Here is a 12,026-nt window from a genome sequence, read left to right on the forward strand (position 1 = left end):
AACTGCACAAATGTAAGTAAGTACACATCTGTGTCTGCATATGCATATGATCTCAAAGAACAAGAGCTGCCAGGAGATAAAACTTGGAAGAACAGCTGTACTTGAAACACTCCATGGCTTGAGAAGAGAAGCAAAAAATATATATCATAAAAGAGGTAAGATTTACTTACGATGGTTTTGAAATTGAGGACTTCACCCTTGAGAGCAAAAGTCATCATAGTACCTCCTATTCCATTCTTAGGTCTTGAAATTAATAGCAGTGAAGCTTCAGCAGGATGGAGGAAGCGACTGGTAAATTTCAGAGTGATAGTAATTTGGTTTCTATTTAACAAAAGGAAAAAAAAAAACACTACTGTAATGAAAAAAGACAACAAGCATCTATCCAGTGAAGATCATATACCTAGTACACACACTGTGCAGAATACTCACTTCTACAGTAAAATTAAAGATTGTTGCAAGTTTTAGAAAGCCTATAATCTAGTTATTGCTGTTAGTCAAAACATATTGATCCAGTCTGTAAAACCTAAGGTTAACTTCCAAATGCATATATAATCTACCGAGTATTTGATTTTCTAGGAGTTAGCCACAGGAAATCATGTATGCATTTTTATGTGAATTTTATAGGACATTCTGGACTACTGGTTAGGCACATTCTTAGTTACATCAATGACTTTTGATTACATGGAGGAAAAATGAGAAAGACAAGTTCAAAAAAAATACTTCAAACTGTGGTTGAAAATAAAATTCAAACCTCAAATCAAAATAACAGCATATAAGTAGCATGACTTTTATTTGAAAGACAAAATTAAAGGAAACAATAAAGAAAACATGTATCTCCTTTAATCTTCAACTTTCTAGTTTAAACCACTGTAAAACAGTTAAAGAATCTACAGACTTGGAAACTTTATTTCCCAGTTTTTAGGGGAATGACTAAGCCATGGCACCCTGGCAATCTTGCATAATCACACAGGCCACACAAATGCAAAGTTTAACTGCAGTGGCTGTAAGTGTTGCCAGAAAGTTCTGTGATCCTCCCATAACATGAGAGCATGGAGTTTCAGGAAAAACTGCAACAAGAACATTTCTCATTTGCCTCTCTATCTTCCCTGAGAGGCTGTCAGCAGACAGTTTGCCACTGACTCCGCGTAGCCCCCTCCAGCACAGAGTTATAGGCTAGAAAACTGCTTAACTGCAGCATGAAACTGACTGTCAGCAACAGGTGTCCTCCCATGCATGGTGCAGTCTTCTGGCCCCTTTTGTTTTGGCACCACTCTGCATAAGGGGCATGGAGATCTGCCCCTCTGGTAACTTTTGCTTTCATTGTTTATGTAAGTAATGAGCTCTCCGAATGAAAAATGGGCTCAATGTTTCTTTATTGGCTGAATCTTTCCGCCTTACTTTTCCATAGCTGTAGGTGGTAAACCTTGGAGACTTTTATCTTTGCTTTTTCTCTGACTTTTAGCATAGTTAGCACTATACATGGAGAAGGCAATGGCACCCAACTCCAGTACTCTTGCCTGGAAAACCCCATGGATGGAGGAGCCTTGTGGGCTGCAGTCCATGGGGTCGCTAAGTCGGACATGACTGAGCGACTTCACTTTCACTTTCATGCATTGGAGAAGCAAATGGCAAGCCACTCCAGCGTTCTTGCCTGGAGAATCCCAGGGACGGGGGAGCCTGGTGGGCTGCCATCTGTGGGGTCGCACAGTCAGACATGACTGAAGCGACTTAGCAGCAGCAGCAACAGCAGCACTATACATCATATCACAGTTATTCTTTGCACAAACTATGACCTGTCATTTTCCCTTAGGATACACACAGTTGGGAACAGAAATGGCAATAGCTTCTCTCAGCATTAAACTATGGCTTAACTTCCCAAGAATCTTTGAAGAATCTCTTTTGAATATGCAAGCTTAGGGTGCAGCATAGAGTAAAGTGAATGGAGGACTTTCAAAATCAATTAAAATATTCTCAAAATTGATTTTTAGGGAAAATTACAACTCAGAACTAGCAGGAATGGGAAAATTTTATTCAGATATAATATCACTAATCTCAACTACTGCAAAAGGACATTTTCATAACATATTCATGACATTTTCATGACTACTAAAAAGCTCATGTACTTAAATTTAACTGAAAAGAGAATATTTGACCTTGACATCTTTTTCTGGGTGTTTTTCAAACTCTGTGTTAGGATACCTGTGGTTTAGGATTTTTGTAGATATTCAAAAATTCATTACTAGGTAAAGCCATATATTCAATTAAAATTTATAATGTTTCAGACTTTGTTTTAGGTTTGGGGGATAATTAGAGGAAAAAAAAAACACACTATTCCTGAACTCCTGGATCTTTCATTTTATATGACATGGCAGACATTAATTACATCATCATAAAATAAATGTGAAAACAAACTATGTATGTGCTATGAAGTGATATAAGGGCATATAATAGAGCGTGATACAGTCTGAAGGGTCAGAGGAAGTGATATGTTAGGTAGGATATGGAGGATGACAATGAGTTAGGTAGGATTTGCATGGGATGAAAGAAGGCATCCAAGCACTCTAGTATGAGGAGTTCTGATGATTTTAAATAATCTATCAAAGGCCAGTGGTGTTGAAGCTTAGAGAGCAAAGGTGTTAGTGATATAAGATGTGGTTAAGAGCCAGCCATGAAAGGCCACATGGCCTATGTTGAGATATTCGGTCAATATAATGGTGAGGAAGCTATTAGAATATTTTAAGCCAAAGAGTAACATGACCAAATTTACATTAAAAACATTATTGCTAGTCTAATATAAAGGATGGACTGCAGAGAATCCTTTTAGGAATCAACTGTAGCAGGCTACTTTAAAGGTGATCATTTCAGTTCAACTGCTCAGTTGTGTCTGATTCTTTGTGACCCCATGAACCACAGCACGCCAGGCCTCCCTGTCCATCACCAACTCCTGGAGTTTACCCAAACTCATGTCCATTGAATTGGTGATGCCATCCAACCATCTCATCCTCTGTCGTCTCCTTCTCCTCCTGCCCTCAATATTTCCCAGCATCAGGGTCTTTTCAAATGAGTCAGCTCTTCACATCAGGTGGCCAAAGTATTGGAGTTTCAGCTTGAACATCAGTCCTTCCAAAGAACACCCAGAACTGATCTTCTTAGGGATTGACTGGTGGGATCTCCTCGCAGTCCAAGGGATGCTCAAGAGTCTTCTCCAACACCACAGTTCAAAAGCATCAATTCTTCCGTGCTCAGCTTTCTTTATAGTCCAACTCACAGACCTTTGTTGGCAAAGTAATGTCTCTGCTTTCTAATATGTATGCTGTCTAGGTTGGTCATAACTTTCCTTCCAAGGAGTAAGCATCTTTTAATTTCATGGCTGCAATCACCATCTGCAGTGATTTTGGAGCCCCAAAAAATAAAGTCTGACACTATTTCCACTGTTTCCCCATTTATTTGCCATGAAGTGATGGGACCGAAGCCATGATTTTAGGTTTCTGAAAGTTGAGCTTTAAGCCAACTTTTTCACCCTCCTCTTTCACTTTCATCAAGAAGCTCTTTAGTTCTTCGCTTTCTGCCATAAGGGTGGTGTCATCTGCATATCTCAAGTTATTGATATTTCTCCCAGCATTCTTGATTCCACTTGTTCTTCTTCCAGCCCAGCGTTTCTCATGATGTACTCTGCATATAAGTTAAATAAGCAGGGTGACAATATACAGCATTGACATAATCATTTTCCTATTTGGAACCACTCTGTTCTTCCATGTCCCGTTCTAACTGTTGCTTCCTGGCCTGCATACAGATTTCTCAAGAGGCAGGTCAGGTGGTCTGCTATTCCCATCTCTTTCAGAATTTTCCACAGTTTATTGTGATCCACACAGTCAAAGGCTTTGGCATAGTCAATAAAGCAGAAATAGATGTTTTTCTGGAACTCTCTTGCATTTTCGATGATTCAGTGGATGTTGGCAATTTGATCTCTGGTTCCTTTGCCTTTTCTAAAACCAGCTTGAACATCTGGAAGTTCAAGTTCATGTATTGCTGAAGGCTGACTTGCAGAATTTTGAGCGTTACTTTACTAGCGTGTGAGATGAGTGCAACTGTGCGGTAGTTTGAGCATTCTTTGGCATGGCCTTTCTCAGGGATTGGAGTGAAAACTGACCTTTTCCAGTCCTCTAGCCACTGCTGAGTTTTCCAAATTTGCTAACATATTGAGTGCAGCACTTTCACAGCATCATCTTTTAGGATTTGAAATAGCTCAACTGGAATTCCATCACCTCCACTAGCTTTGTTTGTAGTGATGCTTTCTAAGGCCCACTTGACTTCACATTCCAGGATGTCTGGCTCTAGGTGAGTGATCACACCATCATGATCATCTGGGTGGTGAAGATCTTTTTTGTACAGTTCTTCTGTGTATTCTTGCCACCTCTTCTTAATATCTTCTGCTTCTGTTAGGTCCAGACCATTTCTGTCCTTTATTGAGCCCATCTTTGCATGAAATGTTCCCTTGGTATCTCTAATTTTCTTGAAGAGATCTCTAGTCTTTCCCATTCTGTTGTTTTCCTCTGTTTCTTTGCATTGATCACTGAGGAAGGCTTTCTTATCTCTCCCTGTTATTCTTTGGAACTCTGCATTCAAATGGGTATATCTTCCCTTTTCTCCTTTGCTTTTTGCTTCTCTTCCTTTCAAAGTTATTTGTAAGGCCTCTTCAGACAGCCATTTTTCTTTTTTGCATTTCTTTCTCTTGGGGATGGTCCCTGTCTCCTGTACAATGTCACGAACCTCCGTCCATAGTTCATCAGGCACTCTATCAGATCCAGTCCCTTAAATCTATTTCTCACTTCTACTGTTTAATCATTAGGGATTTGATTTAGGTCATTCCTGAATGGTCTAGTGGTTTTCCCTACTTTCTTCAATTTAAGTCTGAATTTGGCAATAAGGAGTTCATGATCTGAGCCACAGTCAGCTCCCTATCTTGTTTTTGCTAACTGTATAGACCTTCTCCATCTTTGGCTTCAAAGAATATAATCAATCTGATTTCAGTGTTAGCCATCTGGTGATGTCTATGTATATAGAGTCTTCTCTTGTGTTGTTGGAAGAGGGTGTTGCTCTGACCAGTGCATTCATTCTCTTGGCAAAACTCTATTAGCCTTTGCCCTGCTGCATTCTGTACTCCAAAGCTAAATTTACCTGTTATTACAGGTGTTTCTTGACTTCCTATTTTTGCATTCCAGTCCCCTCTAATGAAAAGGACTTCTTTTTTGGGTGTTAGTTCTAAAAGGTCTGGTAGGTCTTCATAGAACCATTCAACCTTTCAACTTTTTAAAGGTACATTAGATTAGCTTGAAAGAGGTAGATAAAGGGAAGGATGCCAAATTTAAGATATACTGTGTAAAATCAGTAAGGCTAGGTAATGGATTGGCTCTCTGTGGAAGATGATGAAAAAAGGAGTTCAAGAATGACCATAATCTATGGGACTTCCATGGTGGTCCAGTGGATAAGAATCCGCCTTGCAATGCAGGGAATGCAGGCTCAATCCCCGGTCAGGGAACTAAGACTGTACATGCCATAGAGCAACTCTGTGTGCATGCTGCAACTACTAAGCCCATGTGCCCTAGAGCCTGTGCTCCTCAATAAAAGAGGCCACCACAATGAGAAGCCTGTGCACCACAACTTAGAGAGTAGCTCCTGCTCACCAGTAGAGAAAGCTCAGGCACTGCAACAAAGACCCAGCACAGTCAAAAATAAATAAATAGAAAGAATCTAAAGAACATGCACTTAGTAAATAAATTTATGAAACTATACTTACCTTTTATGAAACATTTAAAAATATAGTATCCTTTTTGTGAAGCCCACGGCTGGTTTTAGAACCATCAAGATTTTGAGCTTCTCTTGAGTATAGATATTCCTTTTATAAAGTTTGTAGACAGATTTAAGCATGTAAATGACCAGGGCCTTCCTACGTGTGTTAGAAAGTTCAGAATCAAGTTGGTTGTCCACTTCAGGTATATGTCTTAGGTCTCCAGACATGTGTATCATAATTATGGACTTTATCTTAATTGTCTTACCATTTCTTTTCTTTTTCTTCCAATGGCCCTACCCCTCATAAAAAAAAAGTCTCCTTGATATTACATGTACCTCATCAACTACTTCAACTTGACTTTTGGAAGAGATGGGGAATAAATATATGACACATCAATGTCAGTGCCCAGATGGCTCAATGAGAATAATGAGGAAAAAAGAAACAGAATGGTTTTCTAAAAGTATACTTTCACTTTTATGACAGTCACTCTATGATTATAGCTAGATAAAGTCATCAGGTTAGATGCAAAAATATTTGCTTATAAGCTGGTACAGCCATTTAATCTTTTCTATATAAATCATATCTCAGGGAATTTAAATTCACAACTGGCAGAAAAAAACTATTATTAATCATGATTTAGACAGATTCTAAGATAGGATGTGGTGCAACATAGATAATTATATATGATAAGATAAACGTACAGATTTTTTAAATAAAATATTTTCTGAATCCTCTGTGTAAAAACCAAAGCTTTGAAATTAGTCTAGCTAAAAAGTTATTTTTAAAAACACCTAAAAATGGCATTGAAACCTACAAACTGAAATGCACCTGCAGAAGTGAATATCTGGTTTTCATATACATTCAGAATTAAGCATTACATTTTCTGGGAATCCTTCCTAAGAACACGGAGGTGCTTCATTTTCCCCCATTTTCCTCTCGCTTTATATACACAGGATAAATAAAACAACTATCAAATTACATCCTTCTTATGTATTTGCTTGTGTGACACTCTGCCAGATTATAAACCTTTGTGAGTAGTTTTGATATATTTTCATCTATGAATCATAGTACTTCAAATTTAGAGGAGGGATGCAAATACTTACTGACTGCTTCCTATAAGTCCCAGTTACAGTACTAGGTGCTGTCCCTATATAACTACATTTATTACTGAACACTATAGGCAAATATTCTGATCTCCATTTTCCAAATAAGAAAAATGAAGCTTGATATAAAATCTGTATGTTTCACTATTTAAGCCCAGTATTTAATTGTCAAATGACATGATAAAAGGGTTCTAGGCCACACTGGCATCTGAAACTCAGATTCACTGTCTCTCTCTAAGATAAATCTCATTAAGATTAAAATAAAGATTTGTTTTTTAAGCTACTAGTTGAAGGAAACCATCTACGAGAATCTGCATAGAGGCTAATAAAAGAAACAAAGCTGCCTATAGACTCCTGGAGAAGCCATTTCCAGAAATACCTATGTAAATGGAGGGCAAAATGAGTTTCAGACAACCCTACTCTTCCGAAGGTCAGTGTATGATGTCAGGCAACTGGACATAAAACCAAAATGTCCCTAAAATGAAGTTGGCCAATTGACAAACCTGTTCATATACAGAATCACAGTTTACTTTTCTATTGCCATATTATTACAAATAAATGAATAAACAAGTATCACAAGTCATTTTAATAAATCCTTCAACATGAAACACTGAGACCAAGATGAAAAATCATACCAAATGACCTCAAAGAGAATAAAAATAATATAGGTAATAGATGAGAATATAAAAGTCAGAATGTAAAAGTCAGAGACATTTATGAAGATATGGTAACTCCAATTTAACAATGGGATGCTATGAAATAGATACCCAATGAAAAACAAAGTATTCTTACATATATATATATATATATATGGAATTATCTATCTATCTACCTATTTGTCTATCTCCTAAAGGAAACAGTTAAAAATGAAGGCATGTTGATCAAGAGAGAAAAAACACTGAGCTGAAAAATGAGTAATGAGATAGGATACATAGAGAATCTAGTTAACAGCATCCAACAACCAAAGGCTGGAAAATGAGAACAGAGAAAATGGAGAAGAGAAAATGATGAAAAGTAATTTAAGGGAATTTTCCAAAACTTATTAAAAAAAAAAAAAACCCTCATAATGAAAGGACTCACTGTGCTCCCAGTCAGTGAATAAAAGATCCTTTTTGATTCATTCTGGAACAGTATCAGAACACAGTGGAAGATCCTAAAAATGTCCAGGGGTGTGGGAAAGCAGAATTACAGTAGAAATTACAGTATCACAAAAACTGAATACTATGAGGCAAGTGGAACAATGATCTCAACCTATAAGGAAAAACTCTTTTATCTTAGAAAAACACATGATGCAAAATTTAAATCAAGTGCAAGGGTAGTAAAAAAAACATGCTTAAAATTCAAAATTTTGGCAAATTTACCTCTCCTATACTTTTTATTAGACGGTTTCATGAAGGAAGTTTTTTTTAGTAAAGAAGTGAATACACTAAGAAAGAGAAATATATTAGTTTCTATTCAAAGAGAAATATAGAGTGTTCAATACTGACAGCTTTTCAGTATGTCTGGAAAGCAATCAGCCCAAATAAGAACAAAAGGCAACGTGCTCTAGAATGCGATACACTTGAAAGAAAGGTTTTACATATTTTTTTAGACTTTATTAATTTTTCTCAACTAAAACAGAGTCAAAAGATACTTACTGATAGTATACAAAGAAAATATTTACAAAACACATTTTTACTCTTGGAACAGTAATGAATAAAAGATAAAAATAGTGATGTTTAGTGGGAGGGTGATACATCTAGAGGGGTAAGTAAGCAACATCATCAAATATTATGTCAATATTATGCCATATGTCAAGACACTATTTCTGAGGTGGATAAAATAAAAATATTGGCAGGATATACAGATTATTTATATTTATGGAGATAACCATTGGAAGAATTAAAATTAGACATAGCTGAAAGAGTTAAAAGTATGCACTCAAGAAGTGCATCTCTAGAGATGGGAATATCAGGCAAGAAGGACTTCTTTGCACGTTAAACTTCCCTGCATAGTTGAATTGCTAAAGCAGGTGGAAGTTAAATTTTGATTTAAAAAGATAAAGAAATTAACAACAAGAATATATGTACATGTCAGATATGGTCAAAATATTGATGCAATTATATGTTATGGATCTATAGGATCTCTTACAAACAGTTAATGCTATATTTTCTTTGAATGCCAAGGGCTTTGTATGAATATGATATACACAAACACACACACAGTATGTACAGGTGTCAGTTAAAAGGAGTCTTAACTCTGGGTTTAGATTGGCTGGTTTTTAATCCCTATTTCACAATTTAAGAACAGGGAAAATTGGGTAAGTAATTTAATGTCTCTATGCCCAGTGTCTTCTTTTGTAAAAGGAGGAGACTAATACGGTAGCCAGGATGGTTAGATATGAAAAGGTACTAAAAGTGTATATTTTATAGATTTTGTACATAGCAAATATTTAACAGATATTAAGTACTTTAACATTTGCATTTATAATATATTTATTGTATAAATATTTAATTATGTATATGCTATAATGTTCATATAAAAATACAAGAAAGAAATCAACTAATAAATGCATTTATCAGATGGAATTCTAGGTAATTTTTAAAATAATTTTCTGTTTAACAAATTTTCAGCAATGGAAGCATACAGACTTCATATTTATATTCATATTTATATGAAAACTATAAATGCTAATTAAACTAACAACACATATGGTCTTGGGAATTCCATAGCAGTTCAGTGGTGATTTCACTGTTGTGACCTAAGTTTGATCCCTTGTCAGGGAATGAGGATACTGTAAGCTGTAGAGCACAGCCAAAAAAAATGGTCTTAACCTAAAACATCATAGGTCTAGTGTGGTTGTTAGAAAGAATTTTCACATAATGAGAGCTTTGAAACACTGGAACAGGCTATTAGGTTTATGAAAGAACAAAGGGTGGGGTAGGGTGGGGACCTTAATTCTTTTCACTTATTATTACTTATTATTCACTTATTTGAAGAATGGAATCACAACCCACTCCATTATTCTTGCCTGGAGAATCCCATGGACAGAGGAGCCTGGTGGGCTACAGTCAATGGGGTTGCAAGAGTCGAATATGACTAAGAGACTAAACCACTACCACCGCTCACTTATTAGCATCCTATTTGAAGAGCAGAGAATAGATCTCAACGATCAAAGTACTGAGGGAAGACAATGGTACTCTGACAATGTTCAAAAGAACTACTATTACTAACACTGTGTTTTATAACAGATATATAAGAAGTATAATTTGGAAGATGACTGGGATGTTTTTACAAGGAGCTTTATTCTGGGATTTGATTTATAATATAGATACAGATAAGTGAAGAAATGTTTTTCTCATATTTAATTCAATTTGGATGTATTCCCAATGATGAATAGTCATATTTTATAAATTATATACTCCTTAGCATGGAGCAGCAACTGAAGAAAACTAACAGTGGCTAATGACATCAGCCAAGGGCAGTATAGCCACTGGATTTCTTTGCATTTTAATACAATTAAAACTGGCTCCCCCTTCCAATTATTTCTGTGTTTAACACATTAGAATAAAGACTATAATATGAAAAGTAATTCAGGTTAATATATAGTTCAAAAATCAGAAAGATAACCAAAAGGATAATTGGTAGTTATGATCTATTGTTTTGCACAAGGAAAAAAACAATTGAATACAAAGGCAATGACTAAAATTCAAGACTGGTTAAAGTCCATTAGTGGTTATTATATTTGTCAACCCTTGTGATACTGATACAGCTATTCTCACATCATCCTAGTATTATATTAATATAATAAGAGTATCTGCCATCATTAACACTTATTGGCATATGAATTAGGATTTGTTGATCCAAGAGGAGTCACATATTATGCTCATTTAATTTAAGACTATTCTCTGAGGGTTTCATTTGTTCCTTATTTTGGGGAATGGACTAGTAGTAGAAACATTAAACAAGTATCATGTGAATAGAATCAAGTAAAAATTAGACTTTTCAGACTATCACCACAATGTGGGAGAGTGTATGTATGCATGTATACAACAAACATTGATATGCAATGATTATAAAGGGATAGAGAAAAATGACAACACTGGGGGTATCTTTGAGGTAAAATTACTAGCTTTTACTTTTATTTTTCTTCCTATTTTCATAGCTTCTAATTTTTTTTACAATGAGCATATAGTGCTTCTATAATTAGAAACAACTAAATATATATATATAGCACACACTGGTTCCAGTTTCCTACAGGAAACAGAATTGTAGTACATAAAGAACTTAAAAGAGTTATTTTCTATGGACCATATGCATGCAAAATAAACTAAAATAAACACATACATAAAAAGCAGCTCCTTTATATTGTTAGAATTGTTTTCATGAAATTGTTGAGAAATCTCACTAACATATAAATAATTTATCTATATCAGCAATGGTGATCTTTTCATTACATATACATAGCTATTAAAAATAAATCCAGGCCATTATTTTGTAATTATAATGCACATTAAATCTCTAGGGTTGATGTATTCAATGAAGCAAAATTAAAAGAAAAAAACAACAACACACTTACTTTGCAGAAATTGTCACAGTGTTCCCTGCTTGGGAGAGGGAGAAGTCACTGGCATCTCTTCCGACAATTGTAGCACTATAAACTAAGCTTTTCAAGCTTGGATTTTTCAGCTGAATCTATGTTAAAGAAGAGAGTATAAATGAGATCATGAATTTTAAAGATATACAACTGAACATTTCTTATTTTTATCAAAGAGAATCATATATTTTTATCATGAAAATACTTACCCAAGTATAGTAGCTGGAAGAAAGCAGTTTATATTTAAAAAGTGTGTGTGTGTGTTTGTGTGTGTGTGTGAGTGTGTGTGTGTGTTTCTTTTCTTCAGAAGTAGGCAAAGAGAAGACGCTATCAGACAAGGAAATGACAGATGTAAAAACACCTGATCATCAAAGATTTGAAATCCAAAGTTAGCAACTTGGATTTTAATCTCACTGCAAAGGGAAACCTTTAAAGAATTTTAAACAGATTCCAATTTACAAAAAGGTTACTCTGGCTGCTCAGTGTGGAAAGTGTTATAAGGAGTGGAATCAGAAGTCCAGCCTGAAAACAATGGTGGCCTCATCTAGAAGTGGTA

At 35.6% G+C, this 12,026-nt stretch overlaps 1 protein-coding gene across 1 annotated transcript in view; it reads right to left on the minus strand.

Moving 5' to 3' along the window:
• CFAP47 (cilia and flagella associated protein 47) overlaps nucleotides 1–12,026 on the minus strand; it is a 507,416-nt gene that overhangs the window by 262,198 nt on the left and 233,192 nt on the right. The window contains exons 37-38 of the mRNA XM_040265344.1: nucleotides 11,453–11,568; nucleotides 171–321 (exon numbers count right to left, since the gene is read on the minus strand). Of these exons, the coding sequence (XP_040121278.1) occupies nucleotides 171–321; nucleotides 11,453–11,568 (267 nt within the window). The remainder of the gene's footprint in view (nucleotides 1–170; nucleotides 322–11,452; nucleotides 11,569–12,026) is intronic.

The sequence above is a fragment of the Oryx dammah genome, unplaced genomic scaffold, assembly GCF_014754425.2.
Source record: "Oryx dammah isolate SB20612 unplaced genomic scaffold, SCBI_Odam_1.1 HiC_scaffold_23, whole genome shotgun sequence".
Lineage (NCBI taxonomy): Eukaryota > Metazoa > Chordata > Mammalia > Artiodactyla > Bovidae > Oryx > Oryx dammah.